General features: G+C 53.4%; 6 protein-coding genes across 6 annotated transcripts; 3 read left to right on the top strand and 3 right to left on the bottom strand.

Moving 5' to 3' along the window:
• Window positions 1-3,548, bottom strand: SODALDRAFT_376384 (MFS general substrate transporter; the record flags this gene model as incomplete). Its single annotated transcript, XM_028614810.1, has 8 exons — window positions 1-1,909; window positions 2,112-2,209; window positions 2,326-2,381; window positions 2,469-2,604; window positions 2,701-2,763; window positions 3,003-3,098; window positions 3,234-3,351; window positions 3,527-3,548. The coding sequence occupies 8 exons, from the start codon at window positions 3,546-3,548 to the stop codon at window positions 324-326; spliced, it is 2,175 nt and encodes a 724-aa protein (XP_028468410.1). The 3' UTR covers window positions 1-323.
• A 486-nt stretch (window positions 3,549-4,034) lies between these two features.
• SODALDRAFT_342966 (family 4 glycosyl transferase) lies at window positions 4,035-5,562 on the top strand (the record flags this gene model as incomplete). Its single annotated transcript, XM_028613106.1, has 2 exons — window positions 4,035-4,478; window positions 4,570-5,562. 2 exons carry the CDS (start codon window positions 4,035-4,037, stop codon window positions 5,560-5,562), a joined length of 1,437 nt encoding a protein of 478 aa, XP_028468409.1.
• Window positions 5,563-7,230: 1,668 nt separating this feature from the next.
• On the bottom strand, window positions 7,231-9,909 carry SODALDRAFT_250619 (hypothetical protein; the record flags this gene model as incomplete). The annotated part of the gene is made up of 1 exon (XM_028607418.1): window positions 7,231-9,909. A coding segment is annotated over one exon (2,679 nt), but the record flags the coding sequence as incomplete, so codon positions are not given.
• A 3,625-nt stretch (window positions 9,910-13,534) lies between these two features.
• On the top strand, window positions 13,535-14,476 carry SODALDRAFT_330337 (ML domain-containing protein). The gene is made up of 3 exons (XM_028611176.1): window positions 13,535-13,848; window positions 13,981-14,197; window positions 14,263-14,476. Exons 1-3 carry the CDS (start codon window positions 13,634-13,636, stop codon window positions 14,383-14,385), a joined length of 555 nt encoding a protein of 184 aa, XP_028468407.1. The 5' UTR covers window positions 13,535-13,633; the 3' UTR covers window positions 14,386-14,476.
• An 89-nt stretch (window positions 14,477-14,565) lies between these two features.
• Window positions 14,566-15,602, bottom strand: SODALDRAFT_290910 (vacuolar ATP synthase subunit F). Its single transcript, XM_028608655.1, has 4 exons — window positions 15,408-15,602; window positions 15,278-15,313; window positions 15,059-15,193; window positions 14,566-14,962 (listed from the first exon to the last, which is right to left on the bottom strand). The coding sequence occupies exons 1-4, from the start codon at window positions 15,465-15,467 to the stop codon at window positions 14,822-14,824; spliced, it is 372 nt and encodes a 123-aa protein (XP_028468406.1). The 5' UTR covers window positions 15,468-15,602; the 3' UTR covers window positions 14,566-14,821.
• A 413-nt stretch (window positions 15,603-16,015) lies between these two features.
• SODALDRAFT_321914 (hypothetical protein) lies at window positions 16,016-17,554 on the top strand (the record flags this gene model as incomplete). The annotated part of the gene is made up of 2 exons (XM_028609664.1): window positions 16,016-16,264; window positions 16,361-17,554. The coding sequence occupies 2 exons, from the start codon at window positions 16,016-16,018 to the stop codon at window positions 17,552-17,554; spliced, it is 1,443 nt and encodes a 480-aa protein (XP_028468405.1).
• Between the last annotated feature and the right edge of the window lie 866 nt (window positions 17,555-18,420).

Below are 18,420 nucleotides of genomic sequence, written 5' to 3'. Positions count from 1 at the left end.
ACTTCCCCCCTCCTTTTTCTTTTCTTTTCTTTTTCTGGGACGTCGGGAATGATTTGATGGGGCAAACAAGGGCACGGGAAGACGGGGAGGGGAGTTGAGGTTAACTGCTGCGAGTGGAGTGGGCTTCGAGGGGAAGCATACTCTACCTAATAAATGTATTAGAATATGGCACATATCACGGGAGATCCACGGACAAGGGCAGCGTAATATGTCCGAATCAGGATTTGCAGTTCACCACTTGGAGATATGCCTGGTTATTATTTGTCCACCCTTTTCTAATCTTCGGGGATTTCTTATCCACTCTATACGAACCAACATTCCGATCAAAGCTTCAGTTTGTGCTTCCGCAATTTAGCGCCAAACTTGTATATCAACAGAGGCACAGGGATAAGAGCAACGGCAATGAAGCCAAGCAAGCTGTTGCCCCAGCCGAGGCCGAGGGCCTGGTACATCTGGGGGCCGGCGAGGGGCAGGAAAGCGGCAATGACGCTACGGAAGACGGTGAAGGCGGCGAGGGCGGAGGCGGCATACTCGGGGAAGGCGTCGATGATGTAGGCCTGGATGGGCTGCCAGACGCCGACGAGACCAAAACCGAACGGGAGGAGGGCGGCGGCGGGGACGGCCCAGTGGGTGTGCGGGGCGGCGGCGGCGGCCCAGCCGTACCAGAAGAAGGCGACGGGGAGGAGGCAGGCGTACCAGACGCAGGAGGGGAGGCGCATCTCGGGGAGGAAGCGGCCTCCGTTGGCGGCGGTCATGCGGACGACGGTGCGGTCGGAGAAGAAGAGGAAAAGGACGAGGGAGGCGGCGTAGCCGGCGCCCATGAAGAGGTAGATGAGGCCGGTGTGGCCGAGGGAGAAGGCGTACTGCTGCTGGAAGACGAGGGGGATGGTGTTGAAGAGGAGGTAGAGGACGCCGTAGCAGAAGGCGATGTAGAGGGAGAGGGAGAAGAGGAGGGGGGAGAGGAAGAGGAGTTTGAGCGGACGGAGCAGGCCGCGGAGGAGGATCTGGGAGTTGGTGGGAGGAGAAGGGGAGGAGGAGGAGGAGGGATCGGACGGGTCGGACGGGTCGTAGACGGAGCGGAGGTCCGGGCGGTTCAGCTCACGGCGGAGACGGAGGGTCTTGCGGTGGATGAGGACGCGGGCGTTGGTTTCCCTTGAGAGGAGGGCGATGGCGAGGACGGTCGGGGCGGCAGCGATGAGGACGATCCAGGCGGTCCAGCGCCAGCCTATGTCCTGGGCGACGAAGGCGCCGATGAGGGGCCCGATGGTGGGGCCGATCAGGGGGCCGAGCATCCAGACGGTGATGGCCTTGCCGCGCTGGTGGACGGGGATCATGTCGGCGATGATGCCGCCCCCGATGGTCATGCAGCCGGAACCGCCGACGCCGGTGAAGAAGCGGAAGACGATGAGCGAGTTGAGGGACGGGGCCAGGGCGCAGCCGACGAGGAAGAGGCAGAAGAAGGCGTTGGCGGAGCATAGGACGATGTGGCGGCCGTAGATCTCGGAGAGGGGGGAGAGGAAGAGGGGCCCGACGGCGTAGCCTAGGAGGTAGATGCTGACGGGGAAGGACGGCATGGTCAGGTCGCCGTGCGGGTCGTAGCCGAAGTCCTCGGCGAGATGGCGGATGGCGGGGGCTAGGATGGTGGAGGCGAAGGGAGTCAGGAAGGTGATGGCGGCGACGCAGCTGACAATGGTCCACTTGAGCTTGGGGTTGAAGTTTAGCGGCATGTCGGGGTCATCTTGGCCATCCCAGCCGACGAGGCCCTTGTCGAGATGGGTGAGGAGGATGGGGTCCGAGACTGCGGGGACATCATCTCTCCGGGTGCGTCTCGAGCTGGCGATGGAGCGTCTACTCCTAGCTGTTGTGTGGGAAGGCTGTCTGCTGAGGACTCTCTCGGGGACGTCCTGCTCTCGGTGTAAGTAGATTTGCTACTCTAGTCTCTCCTTCTTTTCTTGTTTGTCTTGTTGTTTGTTCATTGTTCGTTTGTTGTGAGGAGTTGAAGCGAGGAGGAGGAAAGAGAAGAAAGGGAGAGACGAAAAAAGAAGAAAAAAAGAAAAAGAAAAAAAAAAGAAACCGGCTATACTTCTTCATATGGATCTGCTGGTTGCGACGGCTGAGGGTGATCTTGGTCCAGGGCCATTCTGTCTTGATCACAACTATGGCGGTCAGAGGGTGTGATGGATATGTTTTGCGCATCATCGAGTTCTGTCTTGGTGGATTTCGAAGAACCATCTCCATCCCTTAGTCCTTTCTCCGGATCCATCTCTTTTTCCCCGGGGCTCGACGGTGTACTGTTCTTGTCAAAAAGGAAAGACAGTGGGAAACAATCGACAGATGAAAAGCGAAAGTTCTCTGGGGGACGCTACGGCGAGACGGGCGTTCTGGATAAATGATACCGAGGGATCGGTGTCTTACATGTCAAATAGGGAATAGGCATGCTGCGGTTACGGAGTAGCTGATGCGGAGACCAGAGACCAGAGACCAGGGGTAGGACGAGGTGAGGGGTCCTGTTTGCACAGCGGGGAGGCCATGATTACAACGTATGTCCAGCAAACGGTCCCTGACGAGAAATTACAAATGGCAGCTGTACTCAACGTTCGCTGACTGGGGGAGTGATGGGAGGTTAGTATTGGACGAGTCCAAGTCAAGAAGACGGAAAACGGCAAGCTGGCACCCAAAGAGAAAATAAATAAATGAGACCAGCCAGTCGACAATGTTCCGACGTCTAACAGTGAGGGTTCGAACTTCTGAGCCAAGGAGCCGCTGTGGCCACCCTATTCCGAGGGCCGATAAGTCGGAGGAACAAAGGGACCACTCGGGTTGACGTGCCTAATAGCAGGCATGATGTGATGTGATGCATGGATTGCTGTCGAACGTATCCGTACTTCGTAATGAAGTAGTACGGGATAGTTAGTGTAAGGCTGGAACCGTCCGTTGTCGGCGTGCTGTGTTTGTTAACCGTTAGCCATCTTACCTCTACAGCAGGAATAAGTATAAGAGACGTGGAAGGAAGCTCAGGCCTAGGATAGATGGAGGAGGTGGAGGAGATGAGGATGGAGAAGTTGAGCCGAGTCGGCCGAGTGGAGAATAGTTCGGAGCTTAGAGTTGGTTTACCGAATCCCCGGTGGTCAGAAGCATGTGACTTAGTACACGTGTACTGCTGATTTGGATTATATAATACAGTCTAGTCCCAAACAAGCACTTCTATACATTCGTATGTACTTGACTCCCACTCTGTGCCAAGAATGTCCGACACCTGGGTCCCGGGTGTGGTGATCTGATTCGTCAGAATTTCCGCCACTTCCACTTTTGGGTGCTCACTCGCTCTTACCCCGGATCCCTGCTTGGTCCCTTGGTCAGTGGATGCACTTAAATGCACTTAAAATTCCATTTCTTGGCATCCGACAAGAAACGTTGAGCTATCAAAGCTATCGTGTCCATTGCTCCATTGCGAGATATCATCATCTATTATCTTACAGCCCACAACCACACTCCCACTCGGGTTTCTCCTATATCCCCATTCCACCTTGGAACATCCATTCAGTCATTGTATTCGCTTATAATCCCTTCACGCGGCTTATAGGTTAACGGATGAATAAACCGACAGGTTCACAAGCACAAGTGCGCGGCGCATCGACCTACCTTCCTCTTCAAGCTTAACACTTGCCGATTCTTAATGTCTTCTATCCTGCCTTGTGAGGATGCGCCTTGCCATTGACAGCAATATCCACTAGTTTTCTTTTCTAGCTATTCCCCTTCTTTCTTTCGGGGCTTGGGTGTCTCTTGGTTTTTGCTCTGATGTCCCCTATTTCTTTTCTTCTCCTTGTAGGTTCTTTCTCTCCATCTTTCCCAGAGCCCAACACAAACACGCGCTTTCCTCAAATCAACAGATCACCAGACCACACAAGAGATCATGGATACGAATAACTAATAATTCTTTCTGTCGCCTATAGTTACCACCTTGATTGACACCGACTTATCTGCGCGCACCGATCAGAGACCAGAGCAAGAATATTATCCCCAACAACACCACGATGGTTGGTCGCTCCCCCAAGCCCAAGACCGACGGGACATCCCTCTCCCGATCCGAGTTCCTCTTGCACACCTCTATTGTCTTTGCAGCAAGCGTCGTCCTTGTCAATACCTTTCATGGCGATGGCGAACCTCTTGCCGCCAACGTCGCCCTCGCTTTGATCGGCTTCTCCCTCTGCCATTCCATGGTGCGGTGGCTCGGTCCCACCTTCATCAAGGCTGGCTTTAAGGGTTGCGACCTCTCCAAGCCCCATCGCCCTGAGATCCCCGAATGTATGGGTGCTGTTTGCGCTGCCGTATACCTCCTCGTCCTTATCGTCTTCATTCCCTTTCCCTTCTACAAGGATATCGTTGCCGCCACTAGTGGTGGTGGTAACCGCGATGTCGTCTACCAGGTCGAGCACGTACAGCAGGGTCGCCTCCTTCACCGGTTCCCGCATAGCAAGGTAAGACGAAAGCCGTCTCTTCTTCGCCCCCCCCTTCTCTTTTTTGTTTTATTTTTATCAAACCTGCTAATCTTGACCTCCCTCCCTACAGCTGGCCAGTTACCTCTCTGCTATCATCTCCCTACAGACCACCGCCCTCCTTGGTATCGGCGATGACCTCTTCGACATCCGCTGGCGTCACAAGTGGTGGATTCCCGGTCTGGCCGCCATCCCCATCTTGGTCGTCTACTTCGTCGACTTTGGCGTCACCTCCGTCGTCCTTCCCATCCCTCTCCAGCCCTATCTCGGCGAACTCTTGGACTTGGGGCCCTTGTACTACGTCTACATGGCCTGCGTTGCCATGTTCTGCCCGCAATCCATCAACATGCTGGCCGGTATCAACGGCATTGAAGTCGCCCAATCCCTCGTCATCTCCTTCCTCCTCGTCCTCAACGACGCTTTATATCTCCTGACCCCGTACCCTCACCCGGCCACCGATTCGCACCTCTTCTCGCTCTACCTCCTCCTCCCCTGGATCGGAGTCTCCGTTGCTCTTCTCCTCCACAATCGCTACCCCGCCCGCGTCTTCGTAGGCGACACCTACTGCTACTTTTCCGGCATGGTCTTTGCCACCGTCGGCATCCTCGGCCACTTTTCCAAGACACTCGGCCTTCTCCTCGTTCCCCAGCTCGCCAACGCTGCCTACTCCGCCCCCCAGCTGTTCGGCCTCGTCCCTTGCCCGCGCCACCGCCTCCCGCGCTTCAACCCCCGCACCGGCCTCATGGAACCCTCCGTCACCACTTGGCCGCCCGGCCGCCAGCCTCGTCCCCTCGTCGCCGTCGCCCTGCGTCTCTTGGCCCGCTTGCACCTCCTCCGCATCTCCGAGGATGAGGACGGCAACATCACCGAGGCGAGCAACATGACTCTCCTCAATCTCTGGCTCGTCTGGCGTGGGCCCCTCCGCGAAGACCGGCTAGCACTGGAAGTTACTATCCTCCAGCTGGTCGTCGGTCTCTTTGGCCTCTTCGCCCGCCACTGCCTCGCACTTCTTATCTTTAAGGAAGATAACTGGGCTCTCGCTTCAGCTACCGAAGTTTCTTCCTAGGTTGGGCGGCCAAAAGAAGTAAAAGGGAAAAAAAGGAAGAAGAAAAAAAACAAGAAAAAGAAAAAGAAAACAGAAGAAACTCGATGCATTCCTGTGTCATTCTACACTTGTGTTGTCCTACCTCCCGGAGATGCCCCCTCCATACCGTTGGTGAAGGGTCCAGTGAAAAACCAGTGCAACGTCAAAAGTATATGACGACTCTGACCACAACACACATCACCAACACAGTCGGAGACACCTTTGGCGCGATGCCTTGCTCACCGGTGCAAAACGAAGTGCCACGCGTACTCTCCCCCCTCCTCCACCCTCACATCGCTGCTCTGTGTGCCGAATGCCGACGTGGCGTCACATACGAGGGGCAGGTAGGTGGGCGAGTGAACCCATCCGCAATGGCTGAACTCTAGAACCCGCCTGTCCGCTTGACCAAGGACTGCCTACTGACACGAGAAGCAATTGGGACCACCTATTGGAGGCATAGCCGGCTTTCTTCCGCAGATACGACGATACGACTCAAGTCTCGTTGCTTCACTCTTCTCACGACATACCCAGTATGTGGATCCGGTCGGAATAGAGCAAGGTTCATTGTCCTTAGACGGATGGATATTTATCATTGTATATACGTAGGTAGAGCCTCAGCAGGCTAGCTGATGCTCATAAACTACTCGACGTGGTCGCACAGCATGATCTGCACTTGACTGGGCGAGGTTCACGTCGGATATAGGGCAACCGGATTGGAGAGAGCATAGCGAGAGTCAAGAAAAGGGCCAAATCGTGCCCCTGGACAATTCATCCATCGTAGATTTCGCATTTTGCCGTGGCCCTGCCCTGCCCTTTTCCATTCCATTCCATTGAACCCATCCCATGGCTCCCTCACACATCTGGTCCTCCCAGACAAGGTAGCTTCGGCTTGCGTGGATAAAAGGGAAGAAAAATAAAAGAAAACGAAAAAAAAAGAACCCCTGGCTCCTCATACTCAATAAATCCATAGAAATACACAGAAGTTGCCGCCCCAAGCGCCTCTCCCAACCCCGCGCACGAGGATTGTTCCTCTTTCCCTTGTCCGTCTACCCCGCGGCGTTCCCCTTCCCATGGGCGCGACGGGCTGGAGCGAGATGCAACAAAATCAAATCAAGAAAGGTTTTGCCAACCAAAAAGCCCCCTTTTTCATGACGGTCCTTTTTTCTTTTCCTTTCCTCATAGGAGAGAATTGCCCACGGACTGCACACGCTGCCAGAACCTGACTCGTTCGCCCTGAATCATCTCGGAGTTTCGAGATGCCGAAAAGCACAACAAACACCCCGACTCGTAGGTCCGCTAGCTCCCCTGTAACGCCCAGCAAAGAAATAACCGAAACGTGCAGGCTCCAGCCGATATTAAATTCCGTAAAGGAATCAAGAAGCCATGGCGAATCCCGTCTCCATGGTTCTCCATCATCAGACACGTTCGTCGTACTCCCACAGTATATTACAAGGATGAATCGGTCTTCTTAACGATCGTCAACGGTGAAATGGGACTGACTCCATTAGGCTGAGTTGTCATCGTGGTGGCAGCAATATCGCTCGACTTCTCCGCGGCTGGGACATCGACGATGGTCTCCAAAGGTGTCTTGGTATCCTCCGCCACTTTCAAGTTTCCATTCGGCTTCGGAACCGCCGCAGCCGCAGCAGCCGCAGCCTTGTTCATCCGGCTCTTGGTGTAATCGCTTAGACTGAGCTTCTTCTTGACTGGACTCGGTTGCGCAATGCCATTGACAGCAGCCGGAACAAACGGACTAGAAAGACTGTTCGAAGAGAGTGGCGACGGGATTAGGGATGCCGGTGCGGGCTGCGGCGGGGTGACATCTGTATCCGTCCATGTCGACGTCCTCAGCGTGGGGAGGACGGGCATCTGCACGCGTAAATGGGGTGCCTTGGCCTCCTCGGGACTGCTGGCGCCATTCACAACTGGTGCAGCGTCTGAAACAGGAGGCTTTGACCATGTTGATGACACCGTTGGTGACAGAGAAGGCGAGTCCGTCATCGCAACATCGCGCGACTCGGAATTCGCTAGAGACTCCGGAGGTTTGGGTTCTTTCTCTGGAGCGGGGACGTTCGCTCCTGGCTGCTGTCTCTCACCTGAGTCGTCGAGATCCATGGTGTCTGCTGACGAAGGTTGGGCGACCATGGAAACATGTCGCCTCCGCCTTTCTTCCTCGTCGTATTGAAGACGATGACGGTTGTTGAGGAGACGCTGCGACAGGGAGATGACTCTTCGACGGGGTTTCGGCGCCTGAAGTGAGATACTGAACCATTCCCCCACAACAGGGTCCGTCTGGACGGAAGCATCACAGTATTGCGGTCGCGGTGCAGTTGATGCGGGGCGGGACTGCGACGCAACAGATCTAGACCCAGAAGTAGAAGGTTCGAAGGCATCCCGCCCGTGTGCCGAATGCGAGCTTGTTGGTGATCCCCATTTTTCTCTGGAAGTTCCCGCATCCACATATCGGCTCGGTCCGTTGGAGCCCGACCCCGCGCCAGTGGCCGTGCTTTTCGATTTGGATTTTGGATTAGGTCCGTCAGAGACGCGCTTCTTCTTGCGAGGGTGTTGTTCCATGCGGCGGAATGAATCCTCGACCATTTGCACCTTTCGTTTATCCCTGTCGGTCGGTTCGGTAAGAATCTCGGGCTGATCCAGTGACCCTTGCCGGAAAGGCGTCCTGTCCCGACTGGGCGGTTTACTTCTCTCAGATGCCGACCGGGCGTCGTGGTCCATTTCGTCAACGTGGCTCTCGCTGGCGGCACGGCTGTTGGAGGCATAGCCTGTGCTTGTTGGGGAGATGGTCTGCACTTTCGGTTTGCGCGCCTTCTTCTTCGTAGCCTGGGGTCGATGCTGCGTCCTTCCTTGATATTGCCGATGGAACCGCGCAAAGGCACAGTTGCTGCCAAGGTCGCAGGCACACCCGCCCGACTCGGAAAGCACACGGTGAAGCCACGCTGATATCCGCTGGTACTCTACCTCGTCCATATCCGGCTCGTCTCGATTGATTACTTCGTCATCGCTTAAGCCAATCAGATGCAACATTCGAGCTTTTTGCGTATTGGGTAATCGGAAATCCCACGGCAGCGTAATCTGCTCGTTCGCACCAATGTACCGATCGCTCACGAGCCAGAAGTGATACTCTGACGTGTTCGAGAGGTATGTATCTAAGACGGCGTTGGGCTTGCAACTCCGACGTACGTACCGCCCTGGCGACTTTTCGTTCCTAGTATCGATGCACAATGGTAACATCGGGTGGAAGAAAACGAACGGCAACGGAGTCGATAGTTCTTCCCACATGCTTTCGGGGTCGGCGCAGTAGTCTTTTTGGAAGCCAATCTGGCCATGTAGCTCCATCAGCGGCACATCCTTTTCGATTGCGACTGGCGTTGCAAGGTATTTCCAGCGGATGAGGACGTTCGGTGTCGGCGAAAGCAGCTTCTCCTGGACAACCAGTTCCCGCTTGCGTGTATCGATGTCTGCAGGCAATTCCTGAAAGACATCGCTAAACGAGTGCCCGGTCTCTTGCTTCATCCTTTCGGGATCGCGAAGCCATAGGGACATGGCATTCGATGTGGCCAAACTAGAGAAGGAATTGCTCGGAGTCTTACGGGGATCTGGATCTGGTTCGTTGCCGTAGAGAGTTAAAAACCTCGCCGAATACCCATGGATTTCAAAATCATTCGGGAGTTCAGGAGGCGTGAATGCGGGACTTGGAGGGTGACCGTGTGCTCGGCTGTTGCCATGAGACGGACTTCGTTTGTTCGCCAGGGAGCTTGTTGAGTGTGATGGTCGGTGGGAGGACTTGGACTTCTTTGTTGGGTGAAGATGATCAGAAGTGTTTCCTTGTTTGTTATTTTCCTGGTGGCCAGCGTGACCATTCAGGTGCAGGTCGGTCGGCTTGGGCTTTTTCTTATGGCTGTTTTTGGAGGGGGGCCTCTTGGACTTCTTGTCCGGGGCTTCTTCGGGGGCAGCAGCAGCATCCCTGAGCCGTTTGGTGCGTTCGATGGCCTTCTGTATATCCAAGTGACGGGGCTTGCACTCAGCACAAGAGTGTGCAAAGTCTTCGCGGAGTGCCTCCTCACGACAGTCGGGGTAAAAACATTCAATGTGCTGCCACGTATCGCAAGTCTCGCAATAAATCGTGTTTCCATCATCATCAGAGAAGTTGCAGATGCACTTAATCGTGTATGGCTCTTCATCCGTCGGGGCGTCGGTCTTGCGCGAAGCGTCGGGCTGAGAAGCGGTGACGGTAGGCGCAGAAAGGGTCTGACTAGGAATCGCGATCTGCGTCGAGGACTGCTGATGCGGCGGTTGCGGCTTTTCTGTCATAATCTAAAGGGTGACCTCGCGTTGAGGGAAGAAGATGAGAGGGAAATGTTGGCAAGCTGATTACCGTAGCGGCCTGGAAAGCATGGCGACGCCTGTCCAGACGCGCGCCCACGGGTAGGTCAGGTTGGTTATTCTCTCAGTGCTAGAGACCCGAGGCACTGCGATCATCCGTGGCGGTAATGGTCGTTTTGGGTGCTTGTGGTATGTAGGTTCGTTGTAGAATTCGGGAATCGAACGTGAGACGCCTCGATTCGGTTGGGGGCGTCGGCGTCGCTCAATGTGAACAGATCGAACGAACAGACAGGAGTAGAATCTGGCTGCGTCGACTTGTTTATAAAGGCGATCTGGATTATCAAGGAAGTAATTTTCAAGGCGCGACTCGATTTCGTCCACAAGTGTGTCGGAGAAAAGTCTTTCGTGGCTGGTGGAATGGGTCGAACCGAGGACGAGGACGAGGACGACGAGGACGAAAAACGCGGTGTCGAAACGACCAAAGTGCCGAGTCGAAGCGGCGCGAAGACAAAGGGAAGGATTAAATCGGTGAATTGCAGTCAGATCATAGAATTAGGGAATGCGGGACTGACGGAACGAATCTGACCGTAAAACAAGGCGAAGAGAGGTGAATGTGAAAAGGTGGATGGGGGGGGTGAGAGATTGAAAGAAGGGGAGGAGGAGAGGTCCGTGGGAACAACAGTGGAGGAATGGGAAAAGGAACCAAAGCCAGTCAGCGTGTGGGACAGTGGGAGGACTGGGCAAATGCGCCGGTAGACTTTTGTTCTATGGGGAAAGGGTGGGGGGGAAATGCCCGGAACGAGAAAGTGCCGTCAAGAAGAGTACAGGAAGAGTTCCTGTACTGACTGGGTGTGGCTGGAAGGGGGTTTACTGCGTTGCAGGTAAGTGTTGGGGGGCTATAGTGCTCGCCTCCCAGCTCCCAGCACTACCGGCACCCGAATAGTGCCAGGCGCCGGGTACTGGAGCCTAGTGCGGATGGGCATTGGGGCGATGAGTCGAGAGCGGCGTAAGCCCGGAACAAAAGGAACCTAGAAAACAAAATATGAAAAATAATAATTAGAGAAGAAAAAACCCGGAAGATGCCACTGCTCGGCGACCGGCAGAGGTACCTATACTTTCCAGCCGCTAATCCCGAAAAGGCGGTGGACTCTGATTTGGTGGACGGTCATAGCCAATGAGAGCGTTGAAAAAGGGGAGGGGCATTTTTATGCCTCAGGCCGCGGTTTCAGGCCGGATCTTGCACTTGACGTTTACTGACGTCTGTATACGAAAAGAGAGGCCGTGTGCGGGAAAGAAACGGAGAAGAGGAGGGAAGTAAAATATGACGAACGGCTTTCCGTCGCGAGTGCAAGAAGTCGGTGTTTGATCGCTATTATCAAGAACTTGGTAAATATAATGTAAATAAACGAGAGGAAAATGAAAGTGTTTGGGTGAGTATCTTCATTTTGGGACTGGTGGCAGCCTGCGAAAGAGGGCACTGGCAGAAGGGTTGCAACGTATCGAATGGATGCAGCCAGGGCTAGCAACAAGAAAGACTGAGGCAAATGGGACAATATGGAGCGAAAGGATTGTTGTGTAAGAAAAGAAAAGAAAAAGAAGACCACAGAACGGAGCAAATGCTAGGGACGAGGTCTCTGGGGAACGGAGCTGACTGGCTGCAGCAGACAAAAGCTGATGGGTATCCGTAGAGGAAACAATATGGAGTCAATACAGAAACCCACAGCGAACTTCAGGCATTGGAGATGGCGGATGGCGTATACCTAAGTGGCTGTAAAAAGAGAAAAGCCGAGGGATTGATGCCTGGCTGACCTCGTTCCTAAGGTAAGGGGTACCTTACCTCACCTGGTAAAAGGCAATACCTCAGGAACCTTATCTACCTATCTGTACGAATAGTTGTGACGCGCCTAGGTAGTACTTGCGTGGTTTCGCCTTGCATTTGTATAAGGTAGTGAGTTCCAGCCACGGCCATCGCCCAGTCATCACTACTCCGTCTGCGGTACCTGTACATCCTGCGAATCGCCACTTTCTTTTCCTTTCATTGGACAGGATTCGGAATTAGAGCATCCTGATGCTTGCTGGCTCCATGACAATGGTTGGTGTTTTGGCTGAAATGAATATTGCCTTGCGGTTACTATTGTTACTTTGTACGAAGTACTTCGTATACATAGGTACGAAAACATACGCCAGTCATCATCTAAGGTACCTATCGACCTGAGTGCCGGCTGTCCTGGTAGTTGTGACAAGCGCGACAAAACAATAACAACAACAACACCACATATTCGAGACAAAAACGCGACTTTTGCTCGAGTTCTAATAGAACGAGGTCCGTAGTTAATAGGAAGAAAAGGAATTGGGATTCTTCGCTGGAGTTTCTTGGAGGCAGAAGCAGATAGAGACAAGTCGGCCAAGTTATACGACGCAAGTTACACGAAAGTACGAGTTGCACAAGTCCACAAGTTGTTGGGGGCAATCCTCGGCAACTGAACGTGCGCCATGTTAATAAAAAGGGCCAACAATGCTCCCTGGGGGCTCCGTGTGAAGATAACCAGTCGGAACCACTTTCGAAAGTCTATTTATGTCGTAGCACGTATCTACCCTGTAAAAGTACTGCATACTAATGGGCTGAGTACTGTCGAGTACCTTGACTGTATCCTGCCTTTCCTCCGCTAAAAGTTTAGTACTATTCGTACGAAGTACTTGTACCCCTCATTCTTCCACTTTTCGCCGTTGTAACAGCCACAGCTGAGCAGATATGGAGTGCTTCGTACCTACGAACTGAGAGGTACGTATCCGTACTTTCGTTGGTTGTGCCCCGCGACGCCCGCACTACCGGTAATATTCGTACTTGGTTGCAATGCCACTGTGAAGAATTAGTGTTGCCATAAGCATATAACATATTTAATCATCGCCAGGTTTCCAGCCAACTTGCACGCTATTTCACGAGGGAGCCGATTATGTTATGGGGGTTATCTATCGATCCGAATGCAAAGATTGTCCGAGGTTCAAGCCTAAGTACCCTTTAGCACGTTTGCGAAGTCCTTCGTAGAATTGAGAACCCGCGCCATGCCTGGACCCGACTCTCGTGAAACTGATATGGGCTTCTTCAAGAGATACTGATACGAACACAACATATCGTCCTCACCCGGCTCGACCAGTCGCTCGAAGCAGGTGGTTGCACTTGGTCGACACTCCCTCCTTGGACCTGTTTCTAAGCAATGGGATCTGTGTGCTCAATTCGTTACTTCGTAATTCTCATATCGCTGACTTTTGTTCGACGAGACGGATGCTTATCATGTCACAGAGGGTCATCACTACCAATTACCTACTGTACACCCTGTACACACTAAGTACATATACACACCGCTAGACTCCAAGTACGGAGGAGTGGAGACGGAGACTCAGGACGGTCCGAGAAACACAGTGGGACCATGTCTTATATCTGGCGAATCAGAATGACCAACGGTAACCCCATGACGTGAACTCCCACTGGTGGCTCACAGCCCCAGCCCGGCCTTGTCACCACCACACTGCAACCGTTGCCTGCCCTCCACCGACCTTCCACGAGCCAGTCAGAGTGCTTCCTCCCTATCAGCATCAAGACATCTCGCTCCTCCCCATCGACTTCCTCTCCCGGTACGATAATTGCCAGCCGATATATCATCAAAAGGACACTTAGCAGGCCGCCAAACGCCATTTGCCTGTTGCATCCGCGATGAAGTTCGCCAATGCCGCCCTCGCTCTGCTGTCCGTCGGCTTAGTCCCAGCCTCGGCAAGGACCATCCCCGTCGAGAGGGACCAGAGCATCATCTCCGCCGATGACAACCTGAAGATTCCCGGCGACTCGCCCCTCGAACTATGCCCGGGCACTCACGACAGCGACATTATCCACATCGAGAGCGTTGACCTTGTGCCGAACCCTCCCGAAGCGTGCGTGTTCCATCCTCTCTCCCCCGTCACTCGATCTCATACCCTTCGTCATCGGTCCCAACAATACATGATACTTTTCAGAGCGTGATGGCAAATTGCAGAAACTGATATGTTTTCTTCTATGTTATGCAGTGGCAAGGACCTTGTGATCAAGGCCGTCGGAACCGTACACAAGACGATCGAGGAAGGCGCCTACGTCCTGCTGCAGGTCAAGTACGGCTTAATTCGCCTCATCAGCACCAAGGCCGACCTCTGCGAGCAGGTCGGGAACGTCGACCTCAAGTGTCCCATTGAGAAGGGCGTCCTGTCTCTGACGAAATCCGTCAGCCTCCCGGCCGAGATCCCTCCCGTAAGTAGAACCCACAAGCGCCTCCCTTGGATATACGTGGACATGCATGCTAAACCACACCGTAGGGCAAGTACACCGTCACGGCCGACGCCTACACCGTGGATGACGAGCCTATCACCTGCTTGACTGCAACTGTAGAATTCTCCCGGGGTGGAAGGGCTTTGGGCTTCCTTGGTGTTGAACTGTAGTTGTTGGACGAGGCGGGATGATTTGCTGCAATTTTTCTCTCCCATACATCACAGATAGCACACGGGCTGATGGTAGCATTTCCTTTTTTTTCTTCCCCTGATTGTTTTCAGCTTTATTTAACTCGCGGCATTATTATGGCATACCAAGGGTTTTGATTTGAGTTCTCGCTCTGTTCGTCGCAGACATTTCCTCCAAGCCATCTGTCCTGATAAGAGAGGAGGAAGGGGGCTGAATGATATTGTTCTCTTTGAGATCTATTCGTAACGTGTAAGGTCATTGGCATGGAATAAGATTGTTTATTATATACCCCTCCAGGATTGAGAGGGCTTCCTTGAACAAAGACTTTCTAACTCATCGAGCTTCCACATCCCCTGAATATCATGTCCGTCAAACGTCAAATCGATTCCTCCTCGGATCGCTAATACATGCCCATGTTTATTCGCCGAACAACCGCCGGACCCTTCTCAGTACGCTGTCCTTTTCGGGATCGTAAGGGTGGTCCTTGCTGGGGATCTCCAGCACTGCTGGAAATGCGGCAGTGTAGGTGTCGACGCGATACCGTATGCGATCCGCAACCTGTTATTTGTTTGTTGTCAGGATACAAAACTCCCGCGATAATCAGGGTGTCGGTTCATTCTCCAACGACATGGGGTTCCATTTATCAAGACGTACGTGCTGGTTGATTAGGACGATGCCAATGTCCTTGCGCTCTGTAAAACTGTCAAAAGCCGCCTCGATGGCGGAGGTCTCCGTCTTGCTATCAACGACGAGGAAGTTCTTCTGCTGGTCGGCCGTGGTGGTGACGTGCTGTTTCCGGAAAATCATCAGTCTCGTTTCCTCTCCGGTGGAACGGTGGAGATGTTGCAGAGTAAGACGGCTGGCGTGACGCACCCCGATGCCTGCTAATAGCAAGCCCGTGACGGAGTCCTGTATATCATCGTCATGGTCCGTCAGTAAACAAGTTGCATCGTGCCTCTCTTGCGTTGTACGATCAACTCAATAGACCCTGCAGATCACGAACCTCGTCGCCGATAACAGCAAGAAACTGCCGGTCCTTGTAATCTGCTTGGTTCGTCGCCATGGTGAGGGGGGAATCTGCGACGAGGGGCAGAGTCGAGGGTTTGCGATGTCAAGCAGTTGGAAGGTTTCCAGCCAGTTACCGAACCAACTTGCATTTGAGGTCGGATCCCGCTAGCACAGGCACTGCAGCGAAGTGAGGGACTGTATGGGGTGGGGAGTACCTACGAAGTACGGATACATCTGACCTTAAGTCTGTACGTATACGGTGGTGTCTTCCGTGAGGTAGGGGGTACATGCTTGGCGCTATTATCCACTACCGCCTTGAGGGCCCCACCTGGACGTCACCCCCTGGCGCCACGACCTGCAGCAAACAACAAAAAGTAAAAGAGCCTTTGTCGTGCAATAAACAAATTGCATTTCTACCTTCCCTTCCCGAGTTTACGGTGTCCCTTTTTTTTTTTTTTTTTTTTTCTCGACGCGACGACCGGACCGGACCTTGCTCCTTCGACCTCAGCTTAATCCCGTGATTTTTTTCTTCTTCAGGGGACGGACGAGTTGACAGGTTTCCCATGTCGTTGCTATTGGATACTTGTCCAGAAGAGTAACGAGATGCCTCCTCGCATTGTCCGGCGCAAGCCTTGGTCCGAAAGGATCAAGGCCATGCTGAACCCCATGGATTTCTTGCTTTGGCTGTCGGAGGAGCTGGAGACCAGGGACTGGGACTCCAAGGCTCTAGGAACTCAGTTGGGCCTGGCTTTCAACTTTGCCTTTCTGATCGCTCGAGCTAATAGCCGGGAGTCCGGGGGTCAAGATGATGTGTTTAGTGACTACAGCAGCAGCAACATGGCCACTTATTTGGTACGCAAAACGAGAGCGATCCTCTTCCACAATCTCTGGATCATCATTTGGTGCTAGTTGCAAAGAAGCGGTTGGATTCTACTGACACATATTAAGTTCCGAACGCTCGTTTGGATTCTCCTTTTCCTCTCCACCTCCAACGCCATCTACACCATGACGAGATCCCGACACTACCGACTATTTGAAGTCAACGTCGAGCAGCCCCCACAAACACCGTCTGCTTCCCGCGTCAAAGTGCAGTCGTCGCCAGTAGCTTCATCGCCGCTGCGGTTTCTGGCCAATGTGATGCTACCAGAGACTGCCGAGTCTAGGGCTCATCCGGATAAGACACGGGATGTGTGGGAATTGGCCGTCTGGGACCCGTTGCCCGTATCTCTCCAGCTCTTTGCTCTGTTCAGCCCGGGCCACGTCCTTGTGTATATGCTTTATTTGCCGCTGGTGCCGTTGGACCCGCGCCCCAGCGTGACGGTGTTCAACTGCCTCCTCCTCCAGGTCATCATGAGCGCGCAGCTCCTGTTCCTGCAGTCGCGATTCTCCCAGCAGATCAAGGACACGGCTATCATACACAAGGAGGTGCTCCATGAATACGACACCAAGTTCGTGCACCCTCGGCTGCACCCGGTTGTTCGCGACGTCGCCACGCAGACTTCGTCGGAGGACGACACGAACAAGGGAGGCTCCGTACAGCTAGGCACGCCGACGACGGTGATCAAGAAAGAATTCCAAACCTTTCCGAACCCGAACTACATGCGACACGTCGACCCCGATTACGAAACGTCGTCTCAATTACGACCGCAGGCGAACGTCATGAACCCCCGGCTCTTCACTCCGACGAATAAGACCCCGGCCCGACGATGGGGCACCGCCGCATCGACGACTCCACAGCCCGGCAGCCGTTCGAGTTCACGACAGAGCCTGCCGGCTGGCTATCAACAACACCAGACTATGCCGTCGGCGCCATCACCGGGTCTCGGCCTGAGCAGCGCGAAGAGCACGGGGACACAGTTCGGGGGCAGTCTCGGCGCGTTCACGCACGTCAACTCTCCCCTGAAGAAGGCTAGTAGCCTTCACGACATCGGGTCCGGTTTCAGATCGCCGAGGAACTCGAGAGAGATGGCGGCGATGGAACAGCAGAGGTCGAGTCCACTCAAGGAGCATAGAAGAGTAACGGTGGGAGGCGACGGGGTGGCCACAACATCCGGTTCTGGGGGGGTTAACCCTTTTGCCCAGGCACAGCGGGATAGGCTCACACAGGAGAGATATCCCAAGATGTGGACCGGATGGAATTGACGTCTTTGAAGTCTGTCTAGGCTGTGGCTTATACGTCTCTGTCTTATTAAGTCTGGGTATTAAGGGTCTCGTAGCGGAGTCTCGGATGGTGGCGTTTTTGCCCTTTTCTGCTTCATATTTTTTTTCTTCTTTCTTTTTGGCCGTGTTAGCATCGGGCAGCAGGGATACATACCCCAAAGACAAAATTGCACGGAACTGGACATGATGCTGGCACCTTGTTTTGAGCTCCTGGGTATGATGGATGATGGTGTTTAGTCGTATCGTACTTACTGTGTGTTGACTGTTCACCTTTGCGTTTTCTTTTCCCCTTCCCTCCTCTTCACCCCCTTTCTTCTTTGGATGGGGAGTCGAAAACTGAGATGCGACATTACCTTATCTAACCTTAGAGACAGTAAGGTACAATAGGTACCATTGCAGGTCTTGGAAAGAAAGGTACATCTTCCGTACTCTCCGTATCTCAATGCGGGTTGTTTCTTTCATAAGGTAAGGTACTCACGGCTTCGCCTTCCCCAGTTGAGCAGTTGAGTCTCAGGCTAGGAAGTAAGGTTAAGTAAGGTAGGAGTTTCTTCCGCGCTTTTCTTTTCCTTTCCTCGCTTCCTCTTTTTCTTCGAGATTCTCTTTGCCTTCCACCCGAGAGCCTGCATCACCAAGATATAAACATATGTCACTGGAATGCTTTACAGAAAAGTATAAGATTGTTTCAACTACCCGTATCACCACTCGTTTGCCGTTGTATGCCACAGAGCCGCAAGTGTGCACATTCATCTCTAACCCACCATTCTGACACCGTTAAACGTTAACGCCGTGACCTTTGGCATGTTCTATCACATCATCGACAGACTATCATCGTTCTCAGATCGTCTCAG

This window comes from Sodiomyces alkalinus, assembly GCF_003711515.1.
Source record: "Sodiomyces alkalinus F11 unplaced genomic scaffold SODALscaffold_2, whole genome shotgun sequence".
NCBI lineage: Eukaryota > Fungi > Ascomycota > Sordariomycetes > Glomerellales > Plectosphaerellaceae > Sodiomyces > Sodiomyces alkalinus.
This window is presented reverse-complemented; position numbering and strand designations above follow the sequence as displayed.

Excerpts from the sequence above, each read along its gene's own strand:
- SODALDRAFT_330337 (XM_028611176.1), top strand. The coding sequence starts at position 13,634 with ATGAAGTTCGCCAATGCCGCCCTCGCTCTGCTGTCCGTCGGCTTAGTC. Across the intron at positions 13,849-13,980 it reads GTGCCGAACCCTCCCGAAGC|TGGCAAGGACCTTGTGATCA; the intron begins GTGCGTGTTCCA and ends TATGTTATGCAG. Across the intron at positions 14,198-14,262 it reads TCCCGGCCGAGATCCCTCCC|GGCAAGTACACCGTCACGGC; the intron begins GTAAGTAGAACC and ends ACCACACCGTAG.
- SODALDRAFT_290910 (XM_028608655.1), bottom strand. The coding sequence starts at position 15,467 with ATGGCGACGAACCAAGCAGATTACAAGGACCGGCAGTTTCTTGCTGTT. Across the intron at positions 15,194-15,277 it reads TGCTATTAGCAGGCATCGGG|CACGTCACCACCACGGCCGA; the intron begins GTGCGTCACGCC and ends TTCCGGAAACAG. Across the intron at positions 14,963-15,058 it reads TCGTCCTAATCAACCAGCAC|GTTGCGGATCGCATACGGTA; the intron begins GTACGTCTTGAT and ends AACAAATAACAG.